At 51.2% G+C, this 19,325-nt stretch overlaps 1 protein-coding gene across 1 annotated transcript in view; it reads right to left on the bottom strand.

The window, feature by feature from the left end:
• LOC144930024 (uncharacterized) overlaps positions 1-19,325 on the bottom strand; it is a 262,214-nt gene that overhangs the window by 191,902 nt on the left and 50,987 nt on the right. Inside the window, 1 exon segment of the mRNA XM_078851061.1 lies at positions 13,085-14,371. Within this exon segment, the coding sequence (XP_078707187.1) occupies positions 13,085-14,371 (1,287 nt within the window).

Here is a 19,325-nt window from a genome sequence, read left to right as displayed (position 1 = left end):
ACAACACATCGCACACTGCCTGTCGCACGTTGTAGACAGCACGTCACACGTCGCTCACTCAACACAGTGCGCATCGCACGTAAATGGCACGTCAGGCGTACACTGCATGTCACACACTCACAACACGACAGACAACCCGTTACACACACAAAAATCACACACAACACTGACACACAACACGTCACACACCAACAAAACACTCAAGACAACACACACACAACCATTTCTGAAACACACACAACACCACATGACACACTACGTCTCACACACACAAACACGTCTCTCACACACGTCGACACACATTCACACACACACACGGCACATGACGTCTCTCACACACAACACCGAGACACACGACATCTCACACACCCACGACACAACATACGACACACAAGACGGCAGAGGACACGACACCGAAATCACACGCGACACCGACACGTCACACGACACACAAGACGGCAGAGGACACGACACCGAAATCACACCCCGGAGACGACCCCCCGCGGGGGCGAGAGCGGAGCGGGGACGGTCGGGGGAACTCGGTCTCTGGGCGGCGCGTGGGGCCGGTGTGGGCGGGAGGGAAGAGGGCGGCAGGGCCGAGGGCGAGATTCCCAGCCCCCGTCGAGCGCTGTGGAGCGAGGGCTCCGGCTCGGCTCTCGCAGCGGCTCTGGCGAGGAATGGTGCCGGAGCTCTCGCCGGAGGGGAACGCGGCAGGAGGGGCCTGAGCCGCTTGGGCCTCTTTCCAAGGAGGCGGAACCAGGCCTCCGCTCTCTGCCCGCTGCAGACCCGGCTGCCAGGTCGGCGCTTCCAGTTCCTCGTCCGCACTCGCCGTCTTCTCGTGTGTTCGCCAACTCGCTCTCTCTCCTCTGCTCTCCTGGTGCCGTCTCCCTTGGTAGGACACGGGTAGGTGTGCATTCCCACAGGTGAGGTCTCGGGAGCCATGGAGACGTCGGAGCGGAGGAAAATCATGCAGGGCAGTAGAAAGGCTGCAGAAAGTACCTGAAGAGACAAAGGGAATGAGAAGGGGGAAGTCCAGACTAAGACAGGAGTCTAGTCTGTAAAGAGAAACAACGGGAAGTCTAAGCTACAGAAACTCTTCAAGTTGCCAAAAGACATTTAGGATGGATAATTACTTCTTGAATCCAGTCTCTTGAAGATCTTAGGCTTAGTATGTGTGTGTATTTGTATTTGCTTAGCCATCTGCCTTCTTCTGTTTGCTATCCCTTCTAATCACTGAAAATCTGCCTTTTCTAGTGAAACTATTTTTTGTTTATTATTATTATTAAACTCAGTTTGTGCAACGGGTGCTCCATGAGGAAATGATTTGTGTGTTACTCCAAGGGGCCGCCCGGTGTCACTCTTGCTCCATGAGGGAAATGATTTGTGCTATACCTGAATTGGCCACCCACTGTCACTGTTGGGCCAGGAGGGAAATGATTTGTGCAATACCTGAATTGGCCACGCAGTGTCCCCATTGCTCCGTGAGGAAATGCTTTCTGCATTACTCCAAGTGGCCACCCGGTGTCACTGTTGGTCCAGGAAGGAAATAATTTGTGCATTACACTGACTGGCCACCCGGTGTCACTGTTGCTCCGTTAAGAAAATTATTTGTGCATTACCGTGAGTGGCCACCGAGTGTCACTGTTGCTCCATGAGGGAAATGCTTTGTGTAATACCTGGATTAGCCACCCAGTGTCACTGTTGCTCCACGATGGAAATGGTTTGTGCATTATCTGGATTGGCCACACACATCACTGTTGTTCGGGGGGCGGCGGGGGGGGATTGTTTGTGTGTTACTCCTGAGTGGCCACGTTGTGTCACTCTTCCTCCAGGAGGGGAATGCTTTGTGCATTACCCTGTGTGGCCACCCAAGACAACACACACATCACACACAAAACATCACACACACACAACACGACAGATGACACACACACACACACAACACAACACCGACACACAGAGAGAGAACACGTCACACATACAGAAACACATCTCTCACACACACACAGCACAGGACACCGACACACTCAAACAACATGACACACAAATAAAATGACACACAAAACAGCACACAACACGACACACAAAAATCACAAACAACACACGACACTGACACACACACACACACACGAGACGAGGCACAAAACGGCAGACATGACACAGAAATCACACATGACACCGACACCCACACACAATACAACACACAACACCTCACATGACACACAAAACAGCACACGTGACACACACACACAACACGATGCACAAAACATCGCTCACAAAATATCACACACCCACACACATGACACACACACAGACAACACGACACAAGACACACAAAACGGCACACAACACGAGACACAAAAATCTCACACAACACATGACACCGACACACACAACATGGCACACAACACAGCACACACCGTCACATGCACACAACACAGCATACAACATGGCACACACACACTCAACATGGACCACAACACGCACACATAAACACGTCTCACACACACAAAACGACACACAAGTCACACACACAACACGCAACACGACACACACAACACGACACCCAGCAGGTTTCATCGAGGAGGAGGATGTCCCGGGGTCCCCGGGCGATGCTCTGGGACTGCTCCCCAGGAAGCCAGGCAGGACTCTGGGGAAGTCTCCTCTCGGGGAGCAGCCTGTCTGCAGGACACACAGCTCCCCCGGCTCCACCTTCCTGGCTCTGACCTCGGAGCCTTCAGCCTCCTCTGCCCCTCCCTGCGCTTCCCACAGCCAGTCCGCCCAGGCGGGGTTCTGGGGGGCCAGAGGGTCCTGCCCCCCAACTCCGCAGTCAGACGGGACTCTCAGCCAGCCAGGAAAACAGAGGTTTATTAGACCACAGGGACATGGTCTAACACAGAGCTTGTAGGTGCAGAGAACAGGACCCCTCAGCCGGGTCCATTTTGGGGGGGGCAGTGAGCCAGACAACCCCGTCTGCCCTTCACTCCATGTCTCCAGCCAGCCCCCAACTGAAACTCCCCCCAGCCCCTCCTCCTCTGGGCTTTGTCCCTGTCCCCGGCCAGGAGGGCACCCAATTCCTTTGTTCTCCAACCCTTTAGCTCTCACCTCGCAGGGGGGAAGGGCCCAGGGCATCAGGTGCCAGGAAAGAGGGTGTCGGCCATTCTCTGTGTCCAGACCCCTGCACACACCTGCCCTCCAGAGCTCTGCAACGATCATACACCTTACCCCACCCCCTAGATCCTTAAGAACTGCATACGGGAAACTGAGGCACCCCCACACGATTCAGAGGAAACATGAAGTCCTGCTTCATCACAGATGACTCCAGGAGGTGAGTTGCTTGCTATCCTACCATGTTTTTCTGTCTCTCTCCTCTAGTATGTTGGCCAACACACACATTCTGTCTCTGTCTCTCTCCTCTCCTGGTGCCAACGATGACCAGACCCCAGGTGCCTGGGCCCCAGTGCCCCGCCTGTGCTCCATCTCTTCCTGTATCTGCCTCACCCCTTCTCCCAGCCCACACTGCCCACCGCTGCCTGGATGATTTCCCCCTCTCCTCCACTGCACCCCCCTCTGTGGGGTCCCTGCCACTCACCGTCTGCCTCCTCTCCTCCACCCCCTCCCCCGCTTCCCCACGGGTCACTCTGGGGGCCGGTTTTCTTCACCATCTTTGTGCATGATCTGGAGGATGGGATGGATTGCACCCTCAGCAAGTTTGCAGATGACACTAAGCTGGGGGGAGAGGGAGATACGCTGGAGGGTCGGGATAGGGTTCAGAGTGACCCAGACCAATTAGAGGATTGGGCCAAAAGAAATCTGATGAGGTTCAGCAAGGACAAGTGCTGAGCCCTGCACTGAGGAGAGAAGAGTCCCATGCAGTGCCCCAAGTGTGCCATGTCCCCGCCCCGAACCGACCCTCCCGGAGCATCCTCAATTCCATGAAACAGCTGTTCTGGGGTGGGCAGGAAGTGCTGGGAGGGAGAGTGGGGAGTTGCTCAGTGGGGGTGTGTCTCTCTGGGTGGGGTCTGTGTGTGTTTATGCACAAGCTGATTGTGATGTCACGGAGGCCAACAGCAAAGAGTGTTGGGGGTCAGCATTCTTGCCCTGCCGTCAGTCTGCCAACTGGCTTGGTTGACAACGGCTGGTGACCCAAGGAGCTGCTGAGAGACGCGGACCATCCCTCTGTCAACAACTTCTTGAATCAGCTATTTCCACAGGTGTTTGAGGAACAAAAGGATGAGTTTTTACAGAAGGTAATTCCCAGATTCTTTCCCTGCTCATTAGATCGCACACGACAGGTCGGTGCCTCCTTCTCCTGGGGACGGGTGGGGGCGGGTGTGGCAACAGGCAGGTCTCAGCGTTCCCTTTTGATTTGAATGTGGCCATCTCTCAGGTCTCCTCCTGCTTCAGCCGGTCAGGTTCTTTGGAGGCAGATTTAGATGATTTTATCTTTCAGCAGACTAGTCGGGGGGAATTTCCAGGGATAGAACCAAAAGGGAAGATAACAAAACTCGTGTAGAATTTAGATTGAGATCTCCATCAATAGTCTTTCCCTTGGAGTTGCCCCTAATGCACTCCTTGCCTTCAAGTTGGGAATAGAAACCCTTTGTCTCCTGTCATGACTGCCAAAGAAATGTGTAAATGAGGATATTCTATGATTCTATGATTTACACCCATCAGGGGACACTGTCTTTTTGAGGCGGGTGCAGCTGGCTTGGGATGGTGCTGATGATGGATAGAAAACAGGCTGGAGTCAATGACAGATGGGACCACAGAAGGGGAAGGGGAAGGGGAAGGGGAAGGGCATCTCCATAGAAGGTCCTGGGTGCTCAGATACCCCAGTCCTAGGTACCCTGGCCTGTCCCAGAGAGAAAAGACAAAGAGGGGCCCAGCCCCCCGACAGTCATGCCCTGGACAAGAATCTGGTTGGGAGTGGGGTGAAGGTTCCCGCTGGACAAAGGGGAGCTGAAGTCCCCCAGCGTCCTGGAATTTAAGCAATGCAAGCTTCAAACCCTGCACGGGTGGGGCCTGAGGGGCACCTGCAGAAGGTTGGGCTGGACAGGGGCGGCAGGTTTCTACAATTTTTGGTGGTTTCCAGAATGGGACCAAGTCCTGCCTCCCCGTCCACCTCCCCCCACATCTGCCTAAGGCTCTGGGAGTTTGGGTATGGGAGGCAGAGGGAAAGGGGTTGGGCTCTGGGAGGGAGTTTGGGTGTGGGCTGTGGTTTGCGGCAGGGGGTTTGGGAGGGAGGAGGGAATGAAGGGTGCGGGGTCTGGGCTGGGGCAGGGGGTTGGGGTGCAGGAGCAGGTGTGGGGGCAGGCTCTGGGAGGGAATTGGATGTGTGGTGTGGGCTCTGGGCTGGGGCAGGGGGTTAGGGTGTGGGAGGGGGTGAGGGGTACAGGCTCTGGGAGGCAGTTTGGGTGCAGGTGTGGGGTCTTGGCTGGGGCAGGGCATTGGGTGCAGGAATGGGTGGGGTGGCCAGGTTCTGGGAGGGAGTTCAGGTGTGGGCTCTGGGCTGGGGGAGGGGGTTGGGGTGCAGGAGAGGGTGCAGGTCGGGCTCTGGGAGGGAGTTGGGTGCAAGGGGTGGGCTCTGGACTGGGGAAGAGGGTTGGGGTGCGAGAGCAGGTGTGGGGGGAGGCCTGTGGGAGGAAGTTTGGGTGCGGGATCTGGGTTGGGGTTGGGGGTTGGGGTGCAGGAGGGGGTGCGGGCGCAGGCTCTGGGAGGGAGTTTGGGTGTGGGGTGTGGGCTCTGGGCTGGGGCATGGGGGTAGGGTGGAGGAGGGAGTGCAGGGGGTGGACTCTGGGAGGGAGTTTGGGTACAGGGGGCTGGGGCTTGGGGTGCGGGAGAGAATGAGGGTGCAGCTCTTACCTCAGGGATCTCCCAAAAGCGACCCACACCCCCCTCTGGCAGCAGCTCCTAGGTGGGGGGTCTCTGCCCATCGCTGCCCACGGACACCACCCCAGCAGCTCCCATTGCCACAGATGGCAGAGTCGGCCCTCGGGGCGGGGGCAGCCTGTGGAGATCCCCCCATCCCCGGGGCTGCAGGGACGCGCCAGCCGCTTCCGAGACTGGCAGGCCACACGGAGTGTAAGCAGTGTCAGGGTGAGCCTCACCCTGACATCTGGTGGTGAGGTCTGGCAAGTTGTGGAAAAGAACTTCAGGGGCCGATCTCATTTGCATAGGCACACCCACCCCGCCTAGAACGAGGCCATAGCTGCCCAAATGCTCACTTTGGCTGCTGTGGGATCCCCAGTGTCTCTGTTATTGGGGCAGGAAGAATAAATTGTTATTACCCTGATTATGGGAACTGTGCTGGGAACTGTACTTGGCCTTTTGTTATGATGGAGGGACTCACCATCAACTAAGTAGCACTCGCTAGGCAAGGGTCATGGGTTCCAAAACGCTGTGAATTGAGAGAGGGTGGGGACAAGTATGAATACTTGCTGCCATGGGTCCCTTGGTGATGGCCTTACATGCTAATTGCTCTTCCTTTTCTCTCCACTGTGGAATCTCAGAGCTAATTTTGATTCCGTTAGGACTCTCGTTACAGGCTGCGAAGCTCATTTCGGGCTAATGGTGTCCCAGCACTGAGGCTCCCCTACTACAAGCTGACTTCACCAAAGAGCTGAAGTGAGTAAGAGCCGAAATCACTGAGCGTTGTGTTCAGTAGTGGGGGAGCCTGAAGATTTATTGTGGAGAAGTTTGTGAGACGGCTGGTGGAGCGGAGGCCTATGGGGCTGTGGGGCGGTCAGCTTCAGATCATGTAAGGTGCCTTTTACCCCCGCCCCCATCTCCACCCAGGTTGGGAGGTAAAGCTCTGCAGATAAACTTTTGAACTTTGGGGCTGCCCTGACCAGGGACAGAGACTTTTGGGTCATTGGACTTTTGGGACTTTGGGTGATTTGGGGTTGCTGGACTCAAGAACCAAAGGGAAAGGGCATGCCCCAATTTGCTTGGGGTGGGTTTTTTTTTTGCTCATGAGTTGTGTTATGAATCCTGTGGGTGGTGTTTCCCCAACATAATGCCACATTGTTTCTCTCTGTTATTAAAAGGCTTTTTGCTACACTCAGACTAGGTGCTTGCGAGAGGGGAAGGATTGCCTCTGGGAGGTGCCCAGCGGGGGTGGTACATATTTGTCCCAGGTCACTGGGTGGGGGCTCGAGCCGGTTTGCATTGTGTTATTGGAATGGATCCCCTAGATATTGAACCCGGTCCTTGTTGCTGCCAACTCTGACGGGCAGAAGGGTTACACGGAGCGAGGGTGGGCAGGAAGCCGCCTTAGCCCCCTTGTGCTGCCGGTGATGGCGGTGGGGGTTTCCGGGCCCTTTTAAATTGCCCGGGGGCAGCAGGTGGGGCTGGGGGAGACACCGGCCCCCGGACTTGGGTGGAGCCAGGCCCCCGTGGTCTTATGTTGCTGGAGCATGGGCACCAGGGGCCCAGATGAGGCGCCTCCCCTGCGGCTGGAGGAGCATGGGTGCTAATCCACGTTTCGGCGGGTTGGTTTTTGGAGGGTTAAATGAAGGCAGCCTCTGCTCTGGGCTCGTCCAGTTTCAGGGCCTGACGCTGCTTTGCACAACGATGAATCTCGGAACAGGCCAGCACTGAAATGACGGCAGAACCTGAGGAAGGAAAAGCCTCTGGGTTCGTCTGTGAGCCTTGACGCAGAACGGGAGCCGTAATTTGACTCGCTTTGTGGCTGCGGCCGGTAAAATGTCAGGACAAAGTCGTCCCAGTGACTGTGACACTGGGTTTGAGGCGACTTTGGTCTTATTAAAATGTAACTAGCATGGAACACTTGTGTTTTTAAAGGTGGGTTCCCCAAGCAATCCCAAGTTGTTCTTCCCAGAGCTGGGTGATGGTGGGCAGCAGGGGATCTCCCCAGTCTGTGGGGGAATCTCTCTGGGCCCCACTGTTAGTTCTCCAGACTTTCTCCCCCTAACCACGCACACCCCTCCCCCACCCATTATCAATGCTTTACAGCGACCCCTCCGTCCCCTTATGGGATACAGCCTCTCGGTGCCAGAGACTGACTGGGGCTCCCCTCTGCATGGCCCCAATGGGGAAGGAAAGGGACCGATGGGGGAGGAAGAAGACGGGCAGAAGGAGCCAAATGGGGCTAAACCAGAATAGAGGAGATTTTCTTCCTGTTAAAATGGACTGGAGTCTCATTGCTGGAAAGCCACAGCTTGAGTGAGGTTTGAACCGGCAGCCTTTCAATTGCCAGGCAAAGGTGCGAACCACAGAGACGGATCACGGCCGACTTCCCAGCGCTGTCCAAGGAGCCCCTGCAGGGGTGCAAGTGGTTAGTGCAAAGGGCAATATTGCTGGGGTTGTGAGTTCAAACCTTCCCTGCAGCCCTGGTTTCTATTACCCCATGGAGCTTCCCCAGCTTGCTTGTCCTAATTCACATGGAAAGTGCCATGAGAGGAAGGTCTGAAATGTGGACGTTGGTGCAAAGCTTGGGACCCCCCACCAATGCTGCCATTAGCTGTGGGTGGGTTGCTCAGGGGCAGGGAGAATTGATTTCTTTGCTGCTGAGAAAGCTGCCAGGACAGGTCCGTGGGCACCAGAGCTCCCCGCTTCTTCCAGCACATGCCAGGCTCTGTCACTCCTGGAGGAGGGTCATCGAATCATAGAAGATCAGGGTTGGAAGGGTCCTCAGGAGGAATCTAGTCCTACCCCCTGCCCAAAGCAGGACCAACCCCAACTAAATCATCCCAGCCAGGGCTTTGTCAAGCCTGTCCTTAGAAACTTCTAAGAAAGGGGATTCCACCACTTCCCTAGGTAATGCATTCCAGTGTTTCACCACCCTCCTAGTGAAAAGGTTTTTCCTAATATCCAACCTAAATCTCCCCCACTGCAACTTGAGACCATTCCTCCTTGTCCTGTCATCTGCTATCACTGAGAATAGTCTAGATCCATCCTCTTTGGATCCACCTTTCAGGTAGTTAAAAGCAGCTATCAAATCCCCCTTCATTCTTCTCTTCCGTAGACTAAACAATCCCAGTTCCCTCAGCCTCTCCTCATAACTCATGTGTTCCAGTCCCCTAATCATTTTTGTTGCCCTTTGCTGGACTCTCTCCAATTTATCCACATCCTTCTTGAAGTGTGGGGCCCAAAACTGGACAGTGCTCAAATAAATCGGTTAGCCTCTAAGGTGCCACAAGTCCTCCTGTTCTTTTTTTTTAGTTATTAAAGAAGTGTCAGTAAAAGGTCAGAATGCGATCGTCTCAGTCCTTCTCTTGAAAAGTGTAAGCTCATTAATTAGTTCGCCACTTCATCAAAAATAAAGGGGACATGCACCAGCCTTTGTCATGTGAGCAACTTTCCCAAGCACTTTGGACAAACTCAGGAGTAAGTATAAAATAGTAAAATAAGTTTATTAACTCCAGAAAGTTAGATTTTAACTGAGTATAAGTATTGGTCACAGAGGTCAAAAGTGGTTACATAACAAATGAAAACAGACTCCCAGTCTAAACTCTAATTTGAATATACTAAGCAAGAATTGGATCAACCAGCTTTTCTCACTCACTGCTTGCTCCAGGCCATGTTGAGTTCTTAATACACAGACTGAATTCCCTCTCAGCCTGAGACCAATCTCTGCAGTTCAAATTCTGAGTCTTCCAGACAATCTTCCAGGTGTTGAGATTGGGGAAGAGACAGGCCACGTGGAGGTGTCTTTGACTCTCATTCATATTTTTTCTCCAGCTGCTAGGTAGATTCTTGCCGTGATGCTGGGGTTAGTTAGCCCCCAATATGGAGCAGCAGTTTGCCTCCTGCACCTTGTGGTACGCATGTCACAGCTCCTTCATTTTGACCCCGCACGGCAGTGTGTCCCTGTCATGGCCCCTTTCTATCATGCATCACGAAATCTGCGTGCGCACCTCGGGAGTTACACCGCAGAAAGCTGCTTTCCTGTGCAGAAACTTGCCCATGTAGACAAGGCTGCAGAGGACTTCCATAAGAACGCACGACAGGTCATAGACTGGGTCAGACCAATGGTCTGTCAAGCCCAGTGTGCTACCTGAGAGCAACCAGTGCCAGATGCATTGGAGGGAAAGAACAGAACAGGCTTGTTGACCTGCAAGGTGAGGGTCTTTCACCTTTATATTTAACTTCATTGTTGTCGATTCCTACTTATCCTATATCTAACTACCCCTCCTCTGAGGTCTCTGGGCAAATCAGGTGTGAACCACTCCTTTGACACAGACGTGTCCCAATCCAGCTGAATTGAGGCAGAATTTGGGCCAATGTCAGTTTGGAAAAGGCCTGCTTCACCCAGCAGGTTTCTCAAAGTATCCGTTGCTGTGAACCGCATGTCGTGTGGATGTGCGAACTCCAAAGATAGCAAACATGAAAAAAAAAATGCAAAGCCGGTTCTGAGGTTTCCAGAGCCAGGCCTGAGGGTTAAAGAGCTGTGCTCAAAAGGACAAGGGGGCTCACAGCTATAAAAAGAACTAGTTGCAAAAACAAAACAAAAATTACATGAAAAAAAACAACCAAACAACAACCACCCAGAAAAGCTCCCATCACTCGCCCATCACCATTGTAGATCTTGACATCTCCTGCCTAATGTGACATCTTTGCTTTGCGAACAAGAGCCCTGGGGAACTCTCTGGCTCTTTCCCTCTCACTGGGGAAAAGGTTCCACATCTTCTCTCAAGTAGTTTTCCTCCCAACAGAAGATTTATTTTAAAATTTACCAAATAAATTCCATTTGAAACAGAAATCATTCCAGTCTATACTGGGTCTCTATTCTCGTACATGCTATTTCTCTCACATTTTCCCCCAAACCTGATTCCTTTGGAGTCAGGTTTTTATTGCAGGATTAGCCACCATTTGCTATTTTGTAGGAGGGGGCTAGAAGAAAACCTGAATTATACTGTAACACTGAAAGTGATCACAGAATCAGCCTCTTACCTTACACTAATAAACTTCATGTGCAATTTTCTTGTTGCTGGTAACAATTTCTTCAAAGATTACAAACTATAAACCTTTAGGGCAGTTTTCTCTTAATTCCCATTTTCACCCAGTGAGCTCTGTGTGAAATCACATTCTCCCATAACCTAGGAGCCTTCCATTTCTGAGGGTTCATTTCTCCCTGGGTCTTCTCCCAGAAGTGTGGGTGGAAGGGGTCTCACACTACGTGGGAAGGCTGCATCATGAGAAAAACCACCTGTGCTCTACTTTCACACTTTCTAATCTTTCAGAGTAGCAGGAGGCGGAACAGTGAGACACATGCATTAGACTCAAGAGCAAAACTAAGAGACCAAACCACAGACTCTGGACTCAGCATTCATGTATCCTGCAGTCTGAACTTGGAATCTGTTACATTCCCTCATTGGCTACCATCATTTAACCAACACAGAAGTGCTTCTTGTCCAGCAAGGCAGCCAGTTTGGGACCCATAGGCATGGCATGGCTCTGAAGGAATCAGCTGTTTCTCTCTGTGCTTCAGGAAACTTGGGATCCAAATGGTAAAAGACAGTTGTTCCCAGTTTCATCATGGCATCCTTTAGAAGTGTGAGCAATTCTAAAAACAGTTTACCTTGGCCACAGGTCACCATAGCGTCCATCTCTGGGGTGAAAATCAACCACTCGTACCTCTCATTTCTACCTGAGTTCTTGTCAAATCTTTGACCTTAGTTGTAGCAATTTTACACGGCTCTGGCGTAGAATTCTTCACCAACCACACGACATACCAGTAGCGATAGTGAGGTAGAACTCCCCCAAATATGCCCTTTTGTTTCTTTAATCTGGTGCAACAGATTTAAATAAGGGACTAAATTCAGGTGCGGCTTAGAATCCCTCTAAGACACCAAATGTCAGGTATCTACTCAAAATGGGTGTCTTTCTGCAGCTCTATCACATTCCTCATGGATGCCATTTCCTACACATTTACAGCATCTCCCAGGAGTGAGCTGAACAGAAATGTCACTTCCATTTTTCCCATCTCTACCTAGGAAGGGATTGCATTTCCCAAATAAGAGGCAACATGCACCTGATTAGGAAGGGAAGATCTTCAGGAGCAACCTCTTGCAGGGCATGGGCCACAACTGCTTTGGGAGGCAAATGAATGGGTCTTTTGCTTAGTTTCAAATAAGTTACTAGAGAATCCTCTTCCCAGCCCCTTCGGGAAATATTGACCTTACCAATTGAAGAACAGGGGGATAGAGATGGTGATGGAGAATCCCTCTGATTTACCCTATGTTCTTCTGTTGTTACAGAGGGGAAATGACATTTTTCCCTCTCCCTTCCCTATTCCTGCTCTTTGTTATACTTCAATATATGTTAAGGGAGGAAAACGGTAGTAAAAATATCTGCCTTCAGGAAAACCTGAAGCAACAGCGCTCTGATGAACTGTGACAACTGGGAATGAAACAATATGATCCTGGTGGGGGAACTTGATGACTAACAATTGTTTTTAAATGGGGGAACAGTATAACTGTGATGCTCAGGCTTTGTTTAGACTAGGACATGCGATGGAGTTTAGGTCAGGTCAAGGGGAAAGCTAATGCCAACCACTGCACCTCGGCTGCATCTGCACGACAACTGTAATTGTCTTTTAACACCAAGATCACTAACTTGAGCAGCCAACGCCATGTACAGTCCTAGTGGATGTAAGGCACGGGTAGTTTTTGCCTCAGTGTAGCTTGTTGGGAACAAACCTCTCTCCCCCACCTGGAGCTGATGAACATTCCTGGCTGGAGGGACACACGCTCCTTTGACCCAAAAGGAAAGGAGTTGATAGAAAACATCACAGGACTGACCCCAAAGAAGGGTGAGCTGCAAAAGGCAGGAGCAGGCAACTCATCTGGGGGAGCTGAGTAACCACGGTGAAGATGGGGCACAGATCACTAAGTGGGAATTAGCAAATGTGATTTAAAAGAAAAAAATACCTTTGGCCAGCCCTAGTCAAGGCATTTGTTACAGTTCACTCCCATGTGGATTTTCTGATGTCTAATAAGGGTTGAGCGCTGATTGAAGCTTCTCCCGCACTCAGAGCACGTGTAGGGCCTCTCTCCTGTGTGGATTCGCTGATGTGTGATAAGGGCTGAGCTTTGATTGAAGTGTTTGCCACACTCACGGCATCCATAAGGTTTCTCACCCGTATGGATTCGCCGATGTATGATAAAGTATGAGCTCCGATCGAAGCGTTTCCCACACTCAGAGCATCCATAAGGCTTCTCACCTGTGTGGATTCTTCTATGTGTGGTCAGTAGAGAGCTCCGATTAAAGCTTTTCCCGCACTCAGAGCACATGTAGGGGGTCTCTCCTGTGTGCGTTCTCTGATGTGTGATTAGGGTAGAGCTCTGATTGAAGCTTTTCCCGCACTCAGAGCATATGTAGGGCCTCTCACCAGTGTGGATTCTCTGATGTATGGTAAGGGCTGAGCTATAACGGAAGCGTTCCCCACACTCAGAGCATGTGTAGGGTGTGTCTCCCGTGTGGATTCGCTGATGTCTGATCAGGTTTGAGCTCCGATTGAAGCTTTTCCCACACTCAGAGCATGTGTAGGGCCTCTCCCCTGTGTGGATTCGCTGATGTGAGAGGAGGGATGAACTGTCAATGAAGTGCTTCCCACACTCAGGGCATCCGTAAGGTTTCTCACCCGTGTGGATTTTCCGATGTGTAATAAGGTATGAGCTGTGCTTGAAGTGTTTCCCACACTCAGGGCATCCGTAAGGTTTCTCACCCGTGTGGATTTTCCGATGTGTAATAAGGTGTGAGCTCTGCTTGAAGTGTTTCCCACACTCAGGGCATCCATAAGGTTTCTCATCTATGTGGATTCTCTTATGTGCAATGAGATGCGAGCTCTGCTTGAAGTGTTTCCCACACTCAGGGCATCCATAAGGTTTCTCACCCGTGTGGATTTTCTGATGTGTAATAAGGTGTGAGGTGTGCTTGAAGTGTTTCCCACACTCAGGGCATCCATAAGGTTTCTCACCCGTGTGGATTTTCCAATGTGTAATAAGGTGTGAGCTCTGCTTGAAGTGTTTCCCACACTCAGGGCAACCATAAGGTTTCTCACCCGTGTGGATTTTCCGATGTGTAATAAGGTGTGAGCTCTGCTTGAAGTGTTTCCCACACTCAGGGCATCCATAAGGTTTCTCATCTATGTGGATTCTCTTATGTGCAATGAGATGCGAGCTCTGCTTGAAGCATTTCCCACACACACAGCATGCGTAAGGTTTCTCACCCATGTGGATTCTCTGATGTGTGAGAAGGTCCGAGCTCCCTTTGAAGCTTTTCCCACACTCGAGGCATGTGTAGGATGTTCCTTCCAAGTTCATTCTCTCACGTGTAATAAGGTCTGACTGGCTACCGAAGTTTTCCTCTGGCCTCTGCTGACTCTCACAGGCTTTTGTTTTTTCTGGGCGTGCACAGCTCCCAGAATCATTCCCTTTGGACCTTCCTGACAACATCCCATGGGCTTCTACTCGCTCAGCATCTTCCTGCTGGGGTTCCTCCTCGTTTTCACTCACCATCCCAACACCTGATGGGAGACCGAGAGAATCCAGACATAAGTCTCTGCCTGCGCCAGAGAGAAAGGAAATCTCAGAGAGAAGAATGGGAAAAGGGATGAAGGAACCAAAATGTGTACAGGACAGATCAAACCTATCAGGAGCTGATTTTCCCTTAAACCTTCCCAGAGGAGAGAAAAGAAGGGATCAGTTCTGGGTCCGTATCTCAGAAGAAATCTCAGGGGACAGCGAGATTGGGGAGGGACCTGCTGCCAGTTGTCAGTCAGGATAGGTGGGAAGCCATGAGTGACCTCTGCCTAACGATTGTACATCTGCAGGGAACAATCCTGAACTTGGAGAGCTCACAAGGTCTTTGTAGGGCATCCCAAATGTTTCCTGTATTCACCGACAGTTTTGGGGTTGGTTTAACCAATGCCTCACCTACGCAGGCAGCTCTCGGGAGCACTTTTTTCTTAGAGCCATGAAGGTCTGGGACGCACGACTCCTCCCCTCGTTCCAGCTGCGAGATCACATCAGTTCTGGAAACTGGAAACCCTGCTCAAGGCAAAGAAAACAAGGGAGGTCAGTGGAATTTGTGGGATACTTGTCACAAAGAATATTCCATGCTTTTAAGCCCAGCTCACTTTTAAGTAGTAACGTCCCAAGGCCGGCTTCCTTGGCTCAAAGTGCCAGGAGATGATTATTATAAATCATATTCATTACCTTACTGCCTAAGGGCCAACTAACAGTGGGTCCTCATTTTGCTAGGCACAGTACAAACCGAGAAGCGTTGATGGCCCGTGTCCTGAAGAAGTTTCAATCTAAATAGACAAGGCAGACACAGAATGGGGGAAGGGGTAGAACCCACCAGCAGAGTGAACTCCGTGAAGGCAGAGTGGCAGATCTGATCAACACAGGCCTAGATCTTGAGACTATCGGATTTAATGTTACAACCAGGGCCAGTGTTTTCCGGAAATTGTCGCTAGGACTGCATTTTTTCCCAAAATTACTCTTTGTTTGTGGAATCACCGTTAATATCCGGAATTGCTGATCAGAGGGTGGGTGGGGCATGCAGGGTCACAATCCCCCAGATTTCTCCCTGGAGACACCCGTCTCCTCCCCAGGGCACAGGCTGGCTGCGGTTGAGACTTGATGCCAATTTCTTCCCTCCTCATACAAGTCTGGGATTGGCAGTGGGACGCCAGGCTCTCTCACCATGCTGCAGAGAGGACGGCACTCACAGCTGCTCGCGGCCGTGTCCACAGCACCTCTCCCCTGCTCATCTGCCCTGTACACAGCTGGTTCATGCCCTGTCTCTCCAGCGCACAGCTGGCTCTAGGCTCTCAATGCCCAGTATCTGAGCCCCACCGCCCCCACACAGCCGGCTCCTGTCCCCTCCCCCCAAGGCACTTTCAGGCTTTAAAGGATTAGATATTGCTCACATTTGTCAATTACTCTCTTTTCATTGCCTGCAAACTCTTGCCCTACTTATGACTGTTATCTGTAGATCTAAGCCAGCCCTTGAAAGCATGAATTCTTCACAGACTATGATGCCGAGATGCACCACATGATACCAGGAAGGGCTGCGGGATGGGTTTCCTGTGCAAGCTGGTATCGCTACGGGGTGATGAATGCCAGATCTCAAGGCTGGTTATGCAGAGCTACACCTTTTGAAGGTTTACCCAACGCAGAAAGGGGTAGTGACGGATTTCCCCTCATTCAGGAGACTGAAGACAACAGACTTTTGGGGGATAAACAGCTGAGTTTGAGCTGACTGAGGGGGGTCTTTCTGGGCTACAAACTCACAGGACCTGATAACCACCAGGAGGTAACCCTTTAACAAAGGTTTTAATACACTTTGGAACTGATCAGGGATTCCCATGAGGACCGCTGAGGGAATGAAGGTAAACACACATTTGGATGCTCTTCTTGTTTTATGAGAACGGGAACAGGAAGGGCAGGGATATCACTGAATGCAGGATCTCAGCAGGACGAGGTGTCAGGATAGCACCATATTGCAGCCCATTGGAAAACATAATCCCAACTACACATATAAAATGATGGGCTCTAAATGAGCTGTTTCCACTCAACAGAGGGATCTTGGAGTCACTGGGCACAGTTCTCTGAAAACATCAACTCAGTGTGCCACGGCAGTCAAAAAGCAAAGAGAATGTTGGGAATCATTCTGAAACGGATAGATAAGACGACAGAAAATATCGTATCGCCTCTATATAAACCCATGGTACACCCACATCTCGAATACTGCCTGCAGATGTGGTTGCCCCATCTCAAAAAAAGATATATTGGAAATGGAAAAGGTTCAGAAAAGGGCAACCCAAATGATTACAGGTATGAAACTCTTCTGTACGGGGAAAGATTAAAAAGACCGGGACTATTCATCTTGTAAAACAGACAAAGGGGGGATATGAGAGAGGTCTATAAAATGAAAACTGCCGTGGAGAAAGTAAATAAGGACGTGTCATTTACTCCTTCTCATAACACAAGGACTAGGAATCACCCAATCAAATTAATAGGCAGCAGGTTTATAAGAAACAAAAGGAAGTATTTCTTCACACAACGCACAGTCAACCTGGGGAACTCCTTGCCAGAGGACATTGTGAAGGCCAAGATTATAATAGGGTTACAAAAAAAAAAACAAAAAACACCATGAGAAATCTATTGAGGACAGGTCGTGAATGGTTATTAGCCAGGATGGGCAGGGATGGTGTCCCTAACTTCTGTTTGTCATAAGCTGTGAATGGGTGACAGGAGATGAATCACTTCATGATTCCCTGTTCTGTTCATTCCCTCTGGGACACCCGGTGCTGGTCACTGTCGGAAGACAGGACACTGGGCTAGATGGACCTTTGGTCTGTCCCAGTGTGGCCGTTCTTAAATACCAGGGAACCTAGTGAGTCCAGTGCAATGGGAGGGAGTAAGAAAATCCCTGGCTGTGGAGAACACTCGGAAATTAGAAACTATCATTCAGAAGCAACAGACTCTAAATAGTCTAGAAAAGCAAAATGTGAAAAATAAGAATCGGGGTCATGTGACTTCAGGAATGAGGGACTCAAAAAACCAAGTCTGCAGAGAAGGTAGATTGTGGCTATTGCACATGCGGATGGGGGAGCAACTCTCCAGGTCTCAAGGATTTTCACCAGCAACCGAGGCCATTGTCCCATGCACGGGGCAATCCGGAGCAGTGAGGAGTTGTGTCATCTGTAATCCTGGCTGAGTTTCAATGCTCTGCTGCTGGAGCTCCCTTGTCTGGATTCCCCCAGATTCTCGGAGATGCTGCCCCGAGCAGGGTCTAGGGAGAGATCTCTTGTAGGAAGCCCAACACCCTCCTCCTTGTGAAAAGGAAAGGAGGACTTGTGGCACCTTAGAGACTATCCAATTTATTTGAGCATAAGCTTTCGTGAGCTACAGCTCACTTCATCGGATGCAAACTGTGGAAAGTGTAGAAGAGCTTTTTATATACACACAAATCATGAAAAAAATACCACCTCCCACCCCACTCTCCTGCTGGTAACAGCTTATCTAAAGTGATCACTCTCCTTAGAATGTGTATGATAATCAAGGTGGCCCATTTCCAGAACAAATCCAGGGTTTAACAAGAACGCGGGGGGAGGGGCAGGAAAAAACAAGGAGAAATAGGTTACCTTGCATAATGACTTAGCCACTCCTAGAGCTGGATATGAAGCAGGGGAATCTCCCCTAAGCCTGACTGGTGGCTTCCCCCTTCGTATTTCAAGGCACCCGCTGGTTAGTTGGGTCAGGCTCCAGCACTACGAGTCTGGTCCTTTTTCCCAGCCCCATCTAGGTAGGTTATTTTCTGTTCACCAGATTGGAGCATTTCCACCTCCGAACCTCATGGGTCTCTTCCCAGAATCGAGGCCACTTATTAAACAACTCCCAGCAGGTCTGCCACCCCCTGGCCTCCTCCCTTTCTCCACCCTGTGCATTTCCTGCCCCACTCCAACCTCCAAACCAGACGGTGCAAACCTTCCCCTCTCCCGTGTATTTCCTGTCCCTCTCCCTCCTGCAGGAACAGATCAGAACCCCCCACAATAATCCCTACCTGAGCTGGCTCCTCTGCAGCCATGTCGCTGCCTTGTCCCATGGGAGGACGGGATGAACCGGAAAGAAACATGAGCGTCGTTCTGCAACCTGGCCGGGCAAGAAGGGCTGTTGTGGAAGTTTAGGAACGGGCATTAGTTCGTTTCACATCACGCTTCCCCCAGGCTCTTTCCCTGCAGAGCGAGATCCGAGATTCTGCCGTGCTGAGAAAACGCTCAATCTCTGGATTACAGCAGAGACCTGGCCCCTCCTGCCAGGCTAGGCCCACAGACACACTTTTAACCTCCTTTCTCCCTCCCGCATCCCAAAACAAAGTCTCTGAACGCAATCCTAGAAAAAAGCAGAACCAAAGGAGTCCCTTTTGAGGATTCCCTCTGACACTGACCCCATGACAGCCACACCCCAGCAGGAGGGACATGGAGTCAGGAACTGGGTTTTCCTCTCTCTGATCCTCGTCTTGTCCACAGGAAAGTGATTCTCCCCACAGTGCAGTAATAGATCTGTCTGGGCAGATGAGAGAGCTGGAAATCTCTTTCAAAACTCTTTTATCCCACGGACCCTGTCAGTCTCTCTGTCTCCTTTTCCCTGTGCCCTCTCCATGCCTGTCTGCTAGGAAACTCTCATTCCTGGGTTGTTTGCTCCCCCATGGCTGGATTTGCTCCTGCAAATGGCAGGAGAAATGGGGTGGGGGGCTGTTTGTGTAGAGTCATTTTATAGTCCTTCACTGCCTGCCTGGGATTTCCCCATTGCCTGCCTACGACCCCCACCTGCCCTCCACCGGGA

Source organism: Lepidochelys kempii, unplaced genomic scaffold (genome assembly GCF_965140285.1).
Source record: "Lepidochelys kempii isolate rLepKem1 unplaced genomic scaffold, rLepKem1.hap1 scaffold_29, whole genome shotgun sequence".
Classification (NCBI taxonomy): Eukaryota; Metazoa; Chordata; order Testudines; family Cheloniidae; genus Lepidochelys; species Lepidochelys kempii.
This window is presented reverse-complemented; position numbering and strand designations above follow the sequence as displayed.